This window comes from Apis mellifera, linkage group LG6, assembly GCF_003254395.2.
Source record: "Apis mellifera strain DH4 linkage group LG6, Amel_HAv3.1, whole genome shotgun sequence".
Classification (NCBI taxonomy): domain Eukaryota; kingdom Metazoa; phylum Arthropoda; class Insecta; order Hymenoptera; family Apidae; genus Apis; species Apis mellifera.
Window position 1 is genome coordinate 16,455,062 of NC_037643.1, and position 19,548 is coordinate 16,474,609.

At 20.0% G+C, this 19,548-nt stretch overlaps 5 protein-coding genes across 13 annotated transcripts; 2 read left to right on the forward strand and 3 right to left on the reverse strand.

The window, feature by feature from the left end:
• Positions 1 to 300: 300 nt before the first annotated feature.
• LOC551150 (BRCA2-interacting transcriptional repressor EMSY) lies at positions 301 to 6,563 on the forward strand. Of its 3 annotated transcripts, none has more exons than XM_006570901.3 (13): positions 301 to 543; positions 1,407 to 1,581; positions 2,075 to 2,253; positions 2,419 to 2,528; positions 2,608 to 2,733; positions 2,794 to 2,959; positions 3,031 to 3,279; positions 3,355 to 3,498; positions 3,579 to 3,718; positions 3,806 to 3,937; positions 4,013 to 4,186; positions 4,436 to 4,668; positions 6,340 to 6,563. In XM_006570901.3, exons 1-13 carry the CDS (start codon positions 480 to 482, stop codon positions 6,395 to 6,397), a joined length of 1,950 nt encoding a protein of 649 aa, XP_006570964.1. In that variant the 5' UTR covers positions 301 to 479; the 3' UTR covers positions 6,398 to 6,563. The 3 variants fall into 3 exon arrangements, with proteins under 3 accessions (XP_006570964.1, XP_026296971.1, XP_623548.3); XM_026441186.1 differs by having other exon boundaries at positions 6,350 to 6,461; XM_623545.6 differs by lacking the exon at positions 6,340 to 6,563 and adding an exon at positions 5,080 to 5,260.
• A 655-nt stretch (positions 6,564 to 7,218) lies between these two features.
• Positions 7,219 to 8,483, reverse strand: Smb (small ribonucleoprotein particle protein B). Its single transcript, NM_001161709.2, has 3 exons — positions 8,384 to 8,483; positions 7,536 to 8,070; positions 7,219 to 7,439 (listed from the first exon to the last, which is right to left on the reverse strand). The coding sequence occupies exons 1-3, from the start codon at positions 8,384 to 8,386 to the stop codon at positions 7,324 to 7,326; spliced, it is 654 nt and encodes a 217-aa protein (NP_001155181.1). The 5' UTR covers positions 8,387 to 8,483; the 3' UTR covers positions 7,219 to 7,323.
• Positions 8,484 to 9,068: 585 nt separating this feature from the next.
• LOC107964640 lies at positions 9,069 to 10,611 on the reverse strand. The gene is made up of 2 exons (XM_016912815.2): positions 9,709 to 10,611; positions 9,069 to 9,604 (listed from the first exon to the last, which is right to left on the reverse strand). Exons 1-2 carry the CDS (start codon positions 10,415 to 10,417, stop codon positions 9,195 to 9,197), a joined length of 1,119 nt encoding a protein of 372 aa, XP_016768304.1. The 5' UTR covers positions 10,418 to 10,611; the 3' UTR covers positions 9,069 to 9,194.
• Positions 10,612 to 10,947: 336 nt separating this feature from the next.
• Positions 10,948 to 11,910, forward strand: LOC413877 (nuclear cap-binding protein subunit 2). Its single transcript, XM_397316.5, has 3 exons — positions 10,948 to 11,165; positions 11,279 to 11,599; positions 11,695 to 11,910. Exons 1-3 carry the CDS (start codon positions 11,091 to 11,093, stop codon positions 11,797 to 11,799), a joined length of 501 nt encoding a protein of 166 aa, XP_397316.1. The 5' UTR covers positions 10,948 to 11,090; the 3' UTR covers positions 11,800 to 11,910.
• A 433-nt stretch (positions 11,911 to 12,343) lies between these two features.
• LOC552419 (ras-like GTP-binding protein RhoL) lies at positions 12,344 to 19,021 on the reverse strand. 7 transcript variants are annotated; one of them, XM_026441189.1, is made up of 7 exons: positions 18,944 to 19,021; positions 14,853 to 15,018; positions 14,533 to 14,690; positions 13,552 to 13,681; positions 13,256 to 13,370; positions 13,047 to 13,164; positions 12,344 to 12,584 (listed from the first exon to the last, which is right to left on the reverse strand). In XM_026441189.1, exons 4-7 carry the CDS (start codon positions 13,602 to 13,604, stop codon positions 12,385 to 12,387), a joined length of 486 nt encoding a protein of 161 aa, XP_026296974.1. In that variant the 5' UTR covers positions 13,605 to 13,681; positions 14,533 to 14,690; positions 14,853 to 15,018; positions 18,944 to 19,021; the 3' UTR covers positions 12,344 to 12,384. The 7 variants fall into 7 exon arrangements, with proteins under 7 accessions (XP_026296974.1, XP_006570965.1, XP_624796.2 ...); XM_006570902.3 differs by lacking the exon at positions 14,533 to 14,690 and having other exon boundaries at positions 18,944 to 19,020; XM_624793.6 differs by lacking the exon at positions 14,533 to 14,690 and having other exon boundaries at positions 18,761 to 18,987.
• Positions 19,022 to 19,548: the final 527 nt, after the last annotated feature.

Below are 19,548 nucleotides of genomic sequence, written 5' to 3' on the forward strand. Positions count from 1 at the left end.
AATTGTATTACTTTGATATTTAAATATATTTAAATATATGATAAATACATTACATATAATATCAAATTACTTTTCTTTTTTTTTTGAAATATATTTTACTTATAGATATTTTTATTTAAAAACAAAATTTCTTTTTTTTTTATTAATTATCTATTATAATAATTTATAATAATATAATTTGAATATAATTTAAAAAAATTCAATTTATTTCAATTAGTATTTATAATATTTTTCCTTTTTTTTTTTTTGATTCTGCCATTTTAAGTTAATATACTTGTAGTTCAAGTTAGCCAACGCATTGCCAATACTACTATCGTATTACCAACACCACAACAAAAACCAGTTACAATAAGAATAATTATACGGCAACTTCATCTACAACTTACCATACTGTCAACGAAACATCGAAAATGTGGGAAAAGTGTACAAATAGTTATCACATTTTATGGCGTGTATTATAACGATTAAATCATGCAATCATGTGGCCGATGAGATACGAAAACATGACTCGTGATGAATGTAGAAAATGTTTACGATGTTTAGGTAAGGTTATGTCTGGAATAATTGTTTTCTTGCTTCATTAATATTTAACGTTTTATAATAACAATATTATTATATATTTAAAAATATATTTTAATTTTTAAATAAATATTAAATATTATAATAATTATATTTTATATAATTTAAACTTATAAATAGAAACTAAAAGTACTGTATTTGATTATCATTATTTGTGAATGTATTAAAATTTATTAGTGTTATATGAAAAATGTATGTATTTTTTATTGAATATAACCAGGATTTTATTCATTGTGTTTTTATTTTTAATAATATATTTATAATTATTTTATGCAAGTTGTTATTCAAAACAATTCATTGTAATATGAAAATCAATTTAGCATTAAATTATATTATATTAAGAAAATAAATAAATTTACATATATTCAAATATATGTAATTTAAATAAAAACATATAACTATAATGATTAAATATAATTATAATAATTAAAATTGATTAAAATAAAAACCATATAACTTAATAAATCTTTTTAGATAACTTTCTAATAATTATTGATAGTACAATTAAATGCATGTCTGAAATGATACATAATACATAAATTTTTATTATGATTAAGTATTACTATAGGTAAAGAATTAATTGAGAAAGAATTAATATTATTGCATAATATGTAATATTTATTAAATTTAAATTGATTTATTTTAATTAAAAATTATTAAATTAATTGAAAATATATTATTATATTAAAATTTTTTTATAGATTATTAACAATATATATAACAACATGTGTTTTATTAAATTTTAGACTATTATATAATTTTAAATAATTATATATTAATATTATATATCTTATTTGTTAATTAAAATTAATATTTTTGTGATATAGAATTAGAAGCTTATGGAAATATGGTGTCTGTCTTACGTGCTCAAGGTCCATTTACTAGTGAAAAACAAAAGTTGTTACAAGAACTTGCTAAAGTTTTACATATTTCTAATGAGCGACATCGTGCTGAAGTACGAAGAGCTGTTAATGATGAAAAATTAGCAACAATAGCTGAACAGTAAGTATTTGTTTATCATTCTATTTTTTTATATTAATTAATGTAAAGATTTTTAAAGTATCTTTAAATTACTGCAAATTTTCAGAATCAAATTTTTTGTGCTTTTGTTTATTTTATTTATTTTGAAGTAATATCTTAGAAAATTTAAATGAATCTTTTATTTAATTAGTTATAGAATAAATTTATTTAAGAACTATTTAATTATAATTACTATATAATTGATATAATATTTTATTATTTTAAGTGACATAATAGCAACTTTAAAATAATTATATGAGATCTTATTATATAAAATATTTTATATATTATTTAATATATTATTAAATATATTTTTAATATATTATTAATTATATTAAATAAATAATTTTCTATTATTTTTTTTTTTAAGATAGTCATCTAAATTTAATTTATTTCATGGACAATGTGTTAAATTTTTAAATTTAGTATTTTATATTTAAGAATTATTTTTACTTTATGAACTATTGTTATATAGATTAAGTGGTCCAAATACTGGTACTGATTGGACTATTGAAGGTCGTCGTGCTATTCCACTTTTGCCAAGATTAAAGGCTCGATCTGCATTCACAACATTAGCAAATAGTTTATCCCTTGCAACAGTAGCAGCAAACAAAAGGAATCTTCCTGTTCACGAGAAAACAGAGGATGCAAAAGGTTTTAAGGAAAAATATTATCTATTTTGGTAAATGTGTGGTTTTAGTCTATGTAAAATAATGTATGGGTATAGAACTGTAAGTTAAGCAGATTTAATCAATCAATATTTTTATGCATAATAATTATATCAAAAAGAATTCATTATTTTTATGTTTGTTTCTATAGATATTAGAAATGAATCTCCTTTGAAGATTAAAGTACAAGAAAACTCTTTTAATAATCATGAGATTGCATCTAATAAAGATAAGTTAAGTGATGAAAATGTTCTAACTGAGGTAATTTAAATTATTCTTTTATTTAGATGACAAAAATATTTTTAATTTTATCTTAATTATTTTATGTATTATATTATAGGTTACTGAATCAGATAGGAATAAGGAAATTAATAATCAAAGCAATACTTCTGATGGCAGTGAAAAATATATTGTTTCTGAAAAACGTAAACCTTCTTCTCCTCTTTCACCAACACTTCCAAATAAGGTAATTAAAAAATAAAAGTTAAAAATAATTTTACATTTAATAATTTTATATTTGATATAGGTTTTGGTAGTATCTTCAAGTTCAATAGGAGCTATTAATCATGGTACTACTGATAAAGGATCATTTGAAAATACTATTCATTTATCACGAATGCCTACAAATTCATTACAGCATCAAAATGTCACTATAATACCATTAAATATTAATTGTGGAGAAAGTGATTCGGGTAATTATTTTTAATTATAAATGATATATTTTTTCTAAAATAATTTTTTAATTCAATAATATTAAATTCAGAATCTAAGGAATTAGCAGTGCAAGACAGTGAAAGTAATCATTCGGTAATTTCATCTAGTAATTTTATGAATACGGTAATCCCAATAGGTACAACAAATATTACAAAAGCTAAAGGAAGAATTATTACAACCCAAAACAAACTTAATACAAAAATCGGACCAGCAATTTTAGTGTCTGGCAATGTATCATGTACATCAGGAAATAATTTTCAATCTGATATACAAGATACATCTATACAAGATAATTTAAGTAAGAATGCATTTCTTTTAGAATATATATTACTTACTTGAATTTTAATTCTATTAATTTTTCGTAATGTTTTAGGTCCTAAAACATCGTCTATATCTCATAATTTACAAAAAGCGTCATGTTCAGAAAATTCAAATTCAATTTCAAGCAATACAAAACGTATTGTGCCAGTAATACATTCTAATGTAAAATCTCCAATAACTAAAACTATTACTTCAAGTGAGTGTTGTTAATGTTCAATTATCATTCAGTTTGGAAATCATAATTATATAATTTATTTTTTTTTTAATTATTCTTAGGTAATTCACATCGATTGATGACTGTTTGTCCTGTTACAACAGTTTCTAATGGACCAGGACCACCTCAAGCTAAGCAGATAACAACATTAACTTGTAAAAAATTACCTACAACGCTCAATAATCAAACCACTGCCAAGATGGTACAATTAAAAAATAATAATAATAATTATATATGAATATTATAAAAATATTAAATTTTATTATAAAAATATATTTATATGTTTTAGGGTGTTACATTAAATTCTAATAAAACTGTAAATATATCTCATCATCCTGATACGAAATTAGGATCTAAGACAAATGTGATTGTTATACAAAAGGGTCAAACCAAAGGTGTAACTCTTTCTCAAGCAGGCAAGGTATGATAATTTATAAAATAATAATTATTGTGATTTATATTTTAAATAACAATAATGTAACTTTATATATTGTAGGAAGTATTAGGAAAAGTAATAATGGGTGGAAAAAGTTTGTGTGTCACGAGTCAACATAACACCTCCATTAATGTAGTACCGCGTCATGTTACGTTGAATAATGGAGATCAAGGTTTAACTGTATTATCCACAACAAACTCGTCTCATACAGAATCTATAACATCCAATATAAAAGTAATATATTTATATTTATTATATTTTTATAAACTTATAATAATTTATTAATATCTTATTTTTTAAAATAAACAATATTTTATAATGTTATATAGATCTTTCTAATTATAGGTTTATATAATTACAAAATATAAAATTTGATAATTTGACATTTAAATATTGAATAATATCTATAATAAAATATATATATAAAAACAAAAAAAAAATAAAAATTGATATTTATTAATAATACAAATTTTATATTTTCAGTCTGGTAATACAATTATGTTCAATCTTCGGCAGGATGTTCTGGAAAAAAATAAGGCACTCTCTCATCTCCTTGAATCATCTAATGTTCTTACCTCTGAATCTAAGACTGTGATACAAAATACTAATGCTCTTCTTTCAAAGGAACCAAGTAACAGTGATTTACATGTACAGGATAAAGAGCTAATTGTAAAAACCGATGCTGTAATTACTACTGTTAAAGATGAGACACACAGGTCAGTTTGAAATTATCGAAATGTAATACGAAATTGTTGTGTTAAAAAGCGCATGTAATACCATCAACTAACTTTATAATTACTTTAAAAATTTTTTGTAAATTGTTCATTGTAAATTAATAATATGTTTTATGTGCAAACTATTTTGCGAATTGAAATATACCCCAAAAAAATATATGCTTCTTGAATAGAATTAAACACTATTTGCAAACTTCTTACAAATGAATAAAAATTGACGCATGCATAACAAATTAAAATTTTTTTTTTATTAGTAATTTAAAAAAAGAAAAAAGAAGAAAGCAGAGAATTATATTACTTTATAAATTTAATTTTTTAAAAATTATTTTCTAAAACGTACTTCATATTTTGTTATTGTTTATGCTGCGATTAATTCATATTTTTCTCTTTAAGGAAAGTAAAAATATGTATGCAAATATACATTTTTATTTAACGAATTATATATGGAGATCCTATGAAATATTCAAAAAATAAACAAATATTTTCAAATTCAAACTACAATGTAAATATATAAGGTAAATCCGATGAAATCCTATTTGATGGTTTTCACGTTTTAGTATTACTTTTATTTTTTTATAACATCACAAAATATCGTTTATATTTTTTTATCTAAATAATTTATTATATTGTTTAAATCATTTTCGACAAGTTTTGCATTTGATCCGAATAATTTTTTTTAATTTTCCATACTTATTAAATATATATTGTGTATTTTAAAATAAATACTGGGACATAGAATTAGAATTACAATTATTAATTTTGAAAATATTAAATAATTCAATTTACAAAATTATGTTAAAATTTATAATCATAATAATTTATTAAAAAATTCTTGCTATGTGCATTACTTAAAACAAATTTTAATAAAGAAAGACTAAATATGTTGTATATATTCCTGTGTATTTAATCTTTAACAGATTTTAATTCTTTAAAAAAAATAAATTTCTTGTAATTTAATTAATTTATAAAATTAACATTCGTTTAATAAGAAGTATGGAAAAATGATTTGTTTAAATATTTATAATATATAATATAATATAATTTGATATGTGCCAAATTTATAAGTTATTGGCAATCATTTAATAAAAAAAATTTATTAATTATAATATTAACAATACTTTATTAAATCTATGAAGTATATCAAAATATTATAAAAAATTTTCAATTGTACAGTTTAATTCGAGAGAGATATAATTTTATATTTTGTATGATGTAATTCCTTACTGACAATAATTTTAATATTCATATTATTTAAGTTTTTCTCAAATTTTGTATATATATATTCATTAAGTCATATTATATAACTTCATGTTTGAATTTATAAAGATAAATGAAAAAAAGAGAATGATATAATTATGTAAATCATATTAAATAACATTGAATACATTAAATTACATTATAACTCGTATTTTTCTAAAAAAATGCTATTAATAGAAAATTTTATTTATAGTTAGTATTATATTATCTATTTTGCATTTTAAGGTACTAATTATTATGTACCTAATTAAGAACTAATTTTACATTTAATAACCTCTTTTTTTGAAGTTGCTTAGGTAATCAGATTTTAAAAAATATTAGTAATGATTAATTAACGTAGAATTTCTTTTTTGCGTAATTACTAAAACTGATATTACATATTTTTTATTGTTGCAGCCAAATCGAGCACGCAACGAAATTTTGCACATATGATATACATATATACGTTAAATAGAAAAGTTTCTGATTCTGATATTTGCTCACGCTTTATATCATTAACATAATGCATGTAAGATATAAACAAAATCTTTAAAGATCTAAGTAGGATGTTAAGTAAATCTTATATATATAGTACTAAAAATCATAAATTTTAAGATGATTGTATTGATTCCGATTTTAGGTTTTTAGAAATGACTTAATGAATCTTATTAATAAAATATTTAGAAATGTAAATTTAAAATAATGATGATAAATGTGAACATTTTTTTAAAATAAGAAAAATTTTAATTTCGTTAAAAAAGTATATAAATTAAAAAAAATGATAAATTTCTAAATTATAAATTATTTATATAAGTCATTAGAAGAACATAATGTTCATTTAATAGAATGTTCCTGTATATAACTTTATTCAGCTATTCCACAATTAAACATAATTTATTCAAAATAAAAAATTTTTATTAATTTAAAAAATAAAAAACAAATCTTCATAAACTTTAAAAATTAAGAATTATAATATCTAATGAAGAAATTTAAATAAGCTTAATTTATGAATTAAATTTTTAATGGAATGGCTGAAATATATAATAAATATTTGTATAAAAAATCAACATTCACATATTTATTGTTCATAAATAATTATTACACAAAAATTAAATCTATTAATTAAAAAAATGTGCAATATTATATATATTTCAATTTATTGCAGTTTATTACACATATGATTGTATAATTTTAATATTTCTACAAAAATAAGAATTATTTCCCAATTATATATTTTTCATTGCTCTATTTCCTTTTTCTTTTAATAAGGATTTAAGAATAAGTATAATAACTATATCTTGTAATTATCTTATGTACTTATATCAAAATATGAAAACAATAATAATATTATAAAAGTGACCTTTATTATCATTAGTTACAACATTGTAGTATTAAAAGGTATTAATATGGACGAGGAGGTGGTCCACCACGCATCATACCTGGAGGTGGACCTCTCATTCCAGGTGGTCCCATTGGTGGACCTCCACGTCCCATAGGTGGCATTCCTGGTGGCATTCCTATAAACAATAAATTTAAAATTTTTTAAATATAAAAAAAATTAATTTTTTGTAAATCTCCTTTAATAATTTAAACAAAATTCTATAAAATGTTACCCATCATGCCTGGTGGTGGACCCATCATTCCAGGTGGAGGACCTCCAACTGGCATACGTGGAGGAGCACCTGGATGCATTTGTGGTGGTGCAGAAACTTGACCTCTACCTCCAGGAGTCATTATTTGTTGTGAAGGACCTCCAACACCTCTGACAGGACCTTGTAAACCAGCAGGTACTCCAGCAACATTGGCAGGCATACCACGTCCTGCAGCACGACCCATACCAGGTCCAGGTGCTGCACCAGGAATAGGTACTCTAGGTAATCCTTCTTCTGGAGGTGGAGGGCCTTCTACAGTGAGAGAAACTATGTTTTCTCCTCTTAAGAGTACAAAGCCTAATACACGTTTATCTTCTCTCTCTGGTTGTTTTGTATTTTTTGGTTTAATTTTACGGAATTCTTCACAATCACCAAGTATAAGATTCATATGTTTATCAAAGGCTTTAAATGTGCCTATGAATGTCCTTGAATCTTGCAAAATAATTCTGACTCTATAATTAATATGTTGTAGCATTTTATTATTTTTACCAATCGTCTGAAAAAAAATGTTTCTAATTAATATAATTTTAACAAAAATTGATAAATTTAACAATATATAATAACTATTAATTTAAATCAAAATAACGAAAAATTTAATTTTTAAAAATAAAAAAAATTTTAAGAATTATATTTTTTCTATTGAAATTTTTATTATAATTATTGTAAATATTCAAAAAAATTTAAAAAACAATATCAAAAATTTTTTATATAGTTTGTTCAACGTTTATTAAATTTAAATTTTAAATTTTTGAGGTTATGATATCACATTTGTATTTAAAAATATTTATATAATATTATACTTCATTTACCATTTTAATTGATTTTATTAATATCAAAAGAAATTAAAAACAAATTATTAAATTCTGCTTATTTCATAAATAATTATCAGATAATACAGATCTAGAATTATTACACTAAATGAAGTTGTTCGTCTAATAACATAGATTTCCTATGTGAATTAATAAAATCAAGTCAATCAAGGTAAACAAAACTGTTCACGTGACATGCTGCAATTCCAACTATTGGCTAACAATCGCTAGTGAATTATGAATAGAAAATTTTTTTATTATTTTTAATTGTTAAATCAGATTGATTTAATTGATTTGAATGATTAAATAATTTAATATTTGAATTTAAATATATTTTAATCATAAGTATTATAATTTATTTAAGTAATTTGGACACAAATAACTAACTATATATATAATTAAAAGTAACTAACAAAAACTAAATATTCTGGTTAAAATACTAAAATTTAAAAATTTTGGATTCTTTTTATATTTTTATATAGATTTTGATATATAAAATTTAAAATACTTAAAATTAAATCTTAAAATTCATTTGTTCAAAACTTATTTAAAACTTAAAGTTTCATGTTTTTGGAATATTTTAAATTTTTACATAAATCTTACAAAGTAAAAGCACTAGTATGTATCAATTTAAATTAGAGAAAACAAAGAATTAGAATAGAAAATAAAAAATGTTTTTATTTTTCTTTTTTATTATTTTTTATTTATTATTTTGAAGCAAAAAAATAAAATTTTTATGATAAAATAACATACAAAATTAAAAATTTTTTGTTTGTTTATTATGAAACTAATAATGACTTAGTTGCATTTGTTAACTTATATTAAAATATTTACTCAATTTTTGAGAAGTTTTAGAAGAGTACGTTTTTGATTTATAATGCTTTAAAATGATATTCCATCTTAATATTATTCTTGATGTATCAGTTTTCGTAATATTTTCCAATAATGTTTTAGACTGATTTATTAATGATTGATGATTCCATTGCAAATGATTATTAATTGATTTGTAATCTTCAGCATTCATTTGATTTGTGTTAATGATTGATTTCACAAAATTTGTAGAATTACAAGATATTTTATGAACAGATTGAATAATAGGTTTTTCAATAGAAGCACAACTATCTTGAAAATCATCCAATGTTATGTATTTCATTTGATTTAAACAATAAATTCCTTTATCATCTTTTGATTTAATTTCAGAGCAATTTATATTTCTAGATTCTGAAACAATATTAAACTTATTATCAGTTTTTTTAAATTAAAGTAATTTTAAATTTTTAAAATTATATGTAAAAAATATATATATCATATAAAAAAGTATAAACCTTTTTTCTTTAAAAATGGTTCTTGAACAAAAGTTTGTGATTTGAATGCTTGTTTCATTTGATGTTCATTATTTTTATTTAAAAATTCTTTGAGAGATATTTTTGTAGATAAAACACTTTTATTTTGTGATATATTTAAAGGATATGGATCTTTTGGTGGTCTTTCTTCTTCCTTTAAATTTGGATGGAGACTACTTAAGGTATTCATCAATTCAGTTATTCTAGTATGATAATTATCAGAAAATGTATGTTTTCTATTTTTTTCATTCAATAAAACTCTATTTGTATCAGTATGTGAACATTTATTAGAAATATCCAATGACATATTTTGATCAAATCTATCAGAATAATATAATAATGATTGAGTTTCAGATGCAGTTGAATACATGGTAGTTAATTTTGTTTGTGATTGTGGAGTTTCTTTATTGGAATTATTTTTAGTCTCAGAATTAATTTTATTTTCTAAGACATTTTTTGGCATTGAGAAAAGAACAAAAGGCACACGTTTTACGACAAGTTTTTCAACAATATAATCATATTCTTTAACATTATCGTCCACGATGTCTTCTAAAGATTCTTTTTTACGATTAATTTTAAAACAACTTAAAAATAATTGGCAACATTTAGTTTTGGTATTAGAATTGACTCTTGACGAATTAGAAATTGCAGTTTCGCATGAACTAACAGAAATTTTTAATTTACCACTCATTTTAAAAGCATAGAAATATTTTTAAAAATGTTCAAATATTTCAAATATATCTCTTTATATGCATTATATAATGTAATCAATTTCCGTTTTAATTGAGCCCAGAAAAATTTATAATTTAAAATTCTTCATTTCCGCAATTATTGAAAAACCGTAATAATGACATTTGCAACACAGATATTTTATTTGAAAGAAAGGTAACACTATATCATAATTTTTAAAAAAATAATTAAATTTGTAAATTGACACGCATATTTTTATGTTATGTTTTTATGTTTATATAATTATAAATTTTCAATTGAGATTTGATGCTGAGTTTTAATTTATAATATTTTACTGAATATATTTATTTTCTTGAAATCTAAACTTAATTTTGTTTATCAAAATTGTTAATTTATGTTTTAGATAAAAATGTTTTTAATTATATAGAATTATTTAGAATTATTGATGATGAATAATCCTAATTGAATTTAATTTAAAATGTCAAATCGTATAATTTCGATATTCGTTTACCTTCTTTATGGATAGATGGCAGTTATGATGTTTCGAGAATATTTAATATTTTATATGCGTTCAATAATGTTTACTATTATTAAATAAAGTCGAATGTTTGAAATTACAAAGAAAAGTTGAAGGAGGTGATAAAATCGATAAAAGATTTGTTAAAATATTTAAAATGGCAACAATAAAATTAAATCCATCAAATTCACCTTCTGTTGAATTAAGTTCGTATCGCGATCAACATTTTAAGGTTAGATTAAATTTTTAAACTATCAATTTTTTCTTAATATTTTAAAAAAATATTTGTGTTTATTTTATCATATAATGTAATAATATTATATTCTTTCATAATAATGATTACAGGGTTCAAGAGCTGAACAAGATAGACTATTAAGAAATTCTACAACATTATATGTTGGAAATTTATCATTTTATACTACAGAAGAACAAATATATGAGTTATTTTCAAAGTGCGGTGATATTAGAAGAATTATTATGGGACTGGACAAATATAAAAAAACACCATGTGGTTTTTGTTTTGTTGAATATTATCAAAGAGTTGATGCAGAAAATTGTATGAGATATATTAATGGAACACGTTTAGATGATAGAATAATTAGAACTGATTGGGATGCTGGTTTTATTGAAGGCAGACAATATGGAAGAGGAAAAACTGGAGGACAAGTATATAATTTTATATAATAATTTACATTATATTTTATTTTGTACTACATTATATATTTTACTAATATTATACAAAACAAATTATATTATTATAGGTAAGAGATGAATATAGATCAGATTTTGATAGTGGGAGAGGAGGTTATGGTAAAATAATACAACAAAAAGTAACTCCTCTTTCGGATGGAACTTTTGGACGTTAAAATTTTATGAATATGACTATTTCTCAACATAAAATTTTTTATGTATAAGAGAATTATAATAGTGTCTAATTGCATTTAATGATAAATAATATGATATTTAAAGTAAATAATTGTAACAGCTGTACATAGTAAATAAGGATAAATATCAAATATAAGTAAAAATTATTTATAAATGACTATATATGATAAATGGTGGCAATTTTATTTTTACTTCAATTCATTACTATTACAAAATAAAAAGAATATTTTAATAAGAAATATTATATAAATATATTATAAAAAATTAATTTTTATTTCATTCAAAAAATTTTGTTAAATAAATAATATCTAAAAAATAAATTCTTACTTATTAACAATATTCTATATTCTATTTTACTTAATTGTATAATAAACATTAAAATATTTACACTTTTCGAAATTTGTTAATTATTATCATCAATCATTTCTAATTTTTAATATTAAAAAATATAGGAAAATTGTCTTTAAAAATGTCTTTTGTGGAATGATATGTTTTTTGAAATTAAAATTATTATATAAATCAATATTTTTTAATAATTAATTATAAATATTTTATAATTTAATTTTTTAAAATGAACAACAAAGTTTACTAGATGGTTTTTTCAATACTGCCCGAATTGCTTCATTGAAAACTTCTTCTAAGTTTTCTCGTTTCAAAGCAGAACATTCTACATATTTATAAGCTTTTATTTTTTTTTTCATTTTTTTGCATTCCTTAAAGGTAATTGTATCAACATTTTCTGCATTTCTAAGATCTCCTTTAGTACCTAAGTATATAAATATAAAATATAAAAATAATTAAAAAATTTATATGTATTAGTATTAATTTTCTAATATTACAAATTTAAAATAATAGGAAATTTTATAAAAAAATTATTCAATGTTTAATATTAAGGAAAAATTCAAATATTGAAATAAAATGAGTTATATTAAAATACTAATAATTAAAGAAAAAGAATATTTTTATTAAATTCTGGTATTTTAATCTTAATTTTTTTATCTTTAATGAAATTTATTTTTATTTATTATATATTAAATAATAATAACTATTACTATTATTAATAATAATAATAATTTAATATTATGTTTAATTGAAATCTTATAAAGAAATATAAAATAATGTGATTTATTTTATATGATTTATTTTTATATGATTATTTTTACTATTTAATTTATACTATATTTTTACTATTTAATTTATAATTAATTTATAATTATTTTTAACTTACCAACTAGAACTATAGGTGTATTTGGACAGTGATGTTTAATTTCTGGGTGCCATTTATTTGCAACATTTTCGTAAGAAGTGCGAGAATTCACTGAAAAGCAGATCAAGAAGCAATCAGTCTGAAAATAAAATTAAATGGTAAATTGTTATAATTTACATATTAATTAAAAATATAAACAAAATGAAACAAATAATTAATCAAAGACTCACATTTGGATAAGATAAAGGTCTAATTCGCTCATAATCTTCTTGACCAGCAGTATCCCATAAAGTCATATCAAATTCTTGTCCATCTACATGTATCATTCCTGCATAGTTATCAAAACTAAGAACAGATATAAATATCATTTTCTGTTTTAAAATAAAAATAAAATCAATAAATAATAAAAAATTTTCACACTTATAATTTTTTTTATTTCGTTTTATAAATTATAATTTAATAAAAAATAAAATTTTTTTATATTTATAAAAAACTATTTTTATATTTATAAATTAAATTTACTTACACAGTAGGTACATATTCCGAAGGAAATTCATTTGTTGTATATGTAATAAGCATACATGTTTTGCCAACAGTTCCATCACCAATTGTTGTAACTTTTATTGGTCTGTGTTTGGAAATCGTATTTTTATTTTCTGGAAAAAAAAAGAAATTCATTTATTATATAAAATAATAATTGAAATAAAATAATATTGATTTAATTTTAATTTTAATTTTAATTTTAATAAATTTCTATTTTATTTTGTTCAATTTTATTCGTTTTTAAAATATGCATTTAATCAAATAATAGAAAAAATTATTTAACTTTTATTTATTTATGATAAAATGAAATGAGTTTTTAAAATAATAGAAATATTAGAAAAACATTAAAAAGTAGAAAAAAAATTATGAGTTTCATAGTTTTGTTAAAAAAATAACCAACACATCCGGCGAGCTTATATCAAGGTTATCCTTGTCATTGTTTGTTGTATAGCATATTAATTCACATTGAAAGGTATTATGCTTATTATTTTATTATAACAATTAAATTATGCTATAATTATATTAATTTATTATAATTAAAATTTATAATAATAAAAAATTAAATAATTCTTCTATATAAAACAAAAATTATATTTTTTATATTTTTTTATTTATCATATTATATTAAAAATTTATATTGTTTATGTAAATTATAAATAATTTTATAAAATATAAATTTTTAAAATTATTAATTTTAAAAATGACGCAGAAATCTTTATTATAAAATAAACATACAATTCTAAAGTAAAATTTTTTTTGTAAGTGAATGTAATATATATATATATATATATATATATATATATATATATATAAAATTAAAATAATATAATGATATTAAAATTGATAAAATTTATTTTTTTTTATATATTTTTGCATCTTTACATGCATAACTTTTATACTATTTTATAATATATTGCTTGAATCACATATGTATGCTGTGTTCGTGCGTTTTCAAAGTGCATGCCTTTGCCATTATATATCTGGAATCATCAATGTCATTTCTTTTTTTTCTATTCTATATGCTTTCACTATAATTTTTTTCAGCTTTTATATTATTTAATCCTGCTTTTGTTCATTACATCTTTCTTTTGTTCATTATTAATATATATTTATTTTTTCGATCTATTTTAAAAAAAAATAAATTAATCTTTATATGTAATATTTTATTACAATTCTTCGTAACTTTTTATCTTTTCTTTTTAAATTAAAATTTATTGAATTAAATTAAATAATTCTAAAGTAAAATTTTTATATATTTAAATTAATTTTTCGTTTATTATTTACCTTTATTGTTACTGCACATTGCGCGCACGAGTAAAATCCAATAATTATGAGTCTACTATAATTGTTCTTAGTCTTTCGTTCAATTTGGCGGCGTTTTTATCAGCAGTCAGTGTTAGTATTTATCTTTTGTCATCCGGCCAATTTCATTATCCGTTACATTATTTAACTGTAGAAAAATGAGAAAGAAATTGATAGTTCTGTGATAATTTATATCAATACGACTCAATGATATGCATAGGTTGATCTGAAATGTAAAACTTTAAAAAAAAATTAATGATATTTAATTGCATAATTGCAATTAATTATTGATATATTTCATATATTAATTTTGAAAAATAAAAAATAAAAATATAATTTTCAAGACAGATTTCAAGATTCTTACAATTCAGAAAATGATTTCATAAAAAGATATATATCGATTACGTAAAATAAAATTTAGAATAAAACTAGTTATTTATTAATAATTTTAGAATAAAATTTTTTATTATTTAATAATATATAAATGAAAAAGTTTTTAATTTTGAATTAATATTAAACAAATTATTACAGGATATTTGAATAATTATAGAGCTAAAAAAATAAAAAATCTTTTAAGATCATAATATATAGTGTACTACAGTAATACAACATTTCAAAGCAATTTTAACATTCATATCAATGCGGTTAAGATGGAAACCACAAAATATTTTCCGTCTGATTCACTGGAATACATTACAGTTAATATTTGTTTAATTGAAACGATGGAATTATATTTCCTAATTTATGAAATTATTCAATCAAAATAGTATAAAACTGAGGTCATCATACTATTTTCCTGTCAGTGATGTTATTATTTTTTTAGAAAAAATAAAAAATCATAAAGTTTCATGTAAAAATTTATTTATAATATATTACACAAATAATTAAAAAATGTGATTTATAATAATTAGAAATATTACGGTTTATCATATCATAATTATTATAAAAAAATATTATAAATTGTACGATAAATTTTAAAATAAAAATTAATAAATATTTCTAATATTAGCTAAATTTTTATGGAAAACTAAATTTAATAATAAAGTAATATTATTAAATAAGTTATATAATTTCATATAATATCTATTCGGGGGGTACGAATTATTTTAAATCATTATTTAAAATATTTATAAATAATTTATAAATAATAAAAATGATAATCTATACTAGTGGTTGACTTTGCGGTAACTATGTAAGGGAAGAACAGGTCGATGATACGCGAAATATGAGAAAATTACAGTCAGACAAAAAGGTGGGTAGCACGCGTAGGTAGATTGAGGGTGTGCCTTCAACGACACATCAAATAATTCTAACCACGCCCTTCCTTCCGCATTCCATTTTTCTATTAATTTTGGAAACCGAGTTCCTAAATAAATAAAAATTTAAAAATAAAACATATATATTAGGATCATACATTTTAACATTAATTCCAAAAGGAAAAAATAAAATAATTTGTTTTTAATTACTCAAGGATAGATATTTTTTACATATGATTTAATGTACATAATAATATATTAATATTTATATTTAATAATAATATATTAATATTTATATTTATATTAATATTTATATTTAATATAAATACATTTTTAATATAATCCATAGTATTTATACATCTAAAAAAGTAAAATATAATTTATGAAGAAACTAATTTAAATATTGATATTTAATTCATATTCTATATTCTATTATAAATATATAAACTGTATATAAATTATATACTGTATTTTGAAAGATGAAAAAAAGGAACTGTTTATATAATTTATATAATTTCAATAAAATGAAAATAGAAATTTAAATAAATAAAATAATTTAATATAATAAATTTTTCAATCTTATATTTTTTAATTTTATAAATTTTATAAAATATATAGAATTTTTTCAGAAAACGAACAAAATTCAGAAACACGAACAGAATATTATGTAAAAAAAAATAAAATAATAAAATATATTTTTTATCTATATGTATTTTTATTAATTATTTTTTTACATATATAATCTTTTTAAACCTATAAATTATTTTCCTTAATATTATTCTTAAATTCAAAATTTATAAGAATGTTTATTAATTGATTTATCAATATTTCTAAAATTGATTAAAATATTGATTAATCATAAGTAAGTAAAATTACAATTTATAAATAAATAATTAAATTAATGATAAAAAATAATAATTAAAATGTTTATTTCTGTTACAAAATGTTATCCCACTCTGGCTCAAAGATTCAATTATTTACCTTTCTCCTTCGCCAATGAGGTAAGACTTTTATGTAAATAGGTTAGAGACTCGCAAATAAAGTAGCGATGACATAATCTAACTGTCGTGAACCTGTGTGCTTGTGTTAGGCCTTCAAAAGCGCGTAATTAAAAACTACAGTACATCGTTTTTTATGGCACGATTGTCTTATGTAAAAAAATGTATTTTAACAATGACTATATTAATGAAGTATATTGAAAATTTGTCTTTACAGTATATATATATATATATATATATATATACACACATATATATATATGTGTATACGTATCTCTATCAAATAAATTTTTTTATGAAATATTATTTTATGAATTTTATATTTTTAATCATTATATAATATTTTTTTCATAAATGAACTTAAAATTTTATGAATTTAAAAACAAAATATTATATATAATCTCTAATATATAACAATATGAAATTTAATAAGAAAATATATAATTTTTAAAAATTACTAGCATAGCATTAATTTTAATATTTATTTTTTATTATTTTTCGAAACTTTAGTTTAAATATTATTTAAATTTAGTTTAAATATTAACATTATTTGACAAAAGTTTAATTCTTATTTTTTTCTTGCAATAAAATGAAATAGTGTCAGTTCCTGCTAGATTATCAATCCTCATCCTGTTTCATATTATAAACACAAATTCTCATACTTCATACCATAAATTAATTGCATTCATAATAATCATTCCTATTAATTACTCATAATTGTTTAATAAAATTTTCAAATGTGAAATATATGTAAAAATCATTTCACTTTTATTAAAAAATATTCTATTTAGATTATTTTTTATATTTAATGCAATTCTTATAATTTATAAGTTCAAAACAACAATGATAAAGTCTTTGATTTCCTGTATTGATAAAGATTACGATAACGTTATCAAACCATGATCCTTATCATTAGATATTTCGATGAAATTCCATTAATTACATCAAAATTTAGTTAATTAAAATATAATGATCATAATATATAAATTATTAAAAAATACTCAATCATTTATGCTATAATTCATTTACAATTTAATGCAATTTGAAATGCATTAAATTTGATAACATAAAGCGATAACTTTAATGTTTATGATTTATGATTTCTTTATTATAAAAAAATAATTTTTTTCATCAATATAAATGAAAACAATTTTTTTAAATGTAATTTTCTTTTTCTGTGATTTAATATAATATTTAAAAAATTAATTTATTTTTTATTTAAATTTAGTATAATTTTATCTAATATTATCATATTATTGCTATTACGCATTTTCTGTTCTAATTTTAATACAAATTATAATTTTTATGTAATTCAATCAAGTAAAAGCAAAAAGCAACGAAAGAAATCATAAAAACGAATTATAACAAAATTTCTTATGTAACATAAGTTCTAAATGACTGCACACATATTTAAAATTAATGTATATTAAAATCAAATTTTTTTCGAAAATTTTACAAAACAATAATTTTTTAAATTTTTCTAACGAATTTTCTTTCTTAATTCAAAATATAATTTTTTTAAAAAATATAATATATATATATATATTTATATTTATATTTATATATATATATATATTTATATAAAAAATAGATATAAAAAAAAGAATAAGTGTTAAAAGCAATATCAATGACTCACCTAAAATGAGAAAGATTTTGATGAAAAATAATATAATTGGCCAATATTAAAATTCCGTTTAAGAATAAAACAATTTCCTTTTTGTTGTATAATTTTAAATAATTGAATCAATTGAAGAAATTCCCTTATAAATTACAAGCAACGAAAAGCTGCGTGAACGCAGTTCGCGCGACGACTACTTACCGACTACGAAACATCACTGACGCGTTTTACGAGTAAACTGAAACGTTGTCAATTACTCTATACGCTATACTTGTCTCGAAAGATAGGAACATAAGTTACTGAACAATAAGTTCCTAGTTTGATTTTTTAATGATATTGAATTATATTAATATTGTTTTATATTACTGTTGTTTTAAATAAATTTAATAGTATATAAATTCATTATTATTCTTTTGTAAAAATAATGATTAAAATTATTAATAAATTAATTATAATGATCAATTAATATAATTAAATTATTTATATAATTTATATTATAGCATTAATTTTTTACATTTTTATGTGAAAGTCAAAAAAATATCCTATGTAAGTATTGTTGTTTTGATTTTTAATATGAGTTAAAAAAGAAACATTTATTTATTGAAAAAAAATATTTTTAATTTAATATTTTAACTTATTATTATTATTATACTTATGGATTGGAACGAAATTTAAAATATTGTGCTGAGAATGATCGTTTTATGGTGTACATAAATTAAAATTCTAAATTACACGTTTCCCATATTTAGAATGATGCATAGTTTCATATTCATAAATAGTATTCGTCTGATGACGCAGACGTTTTA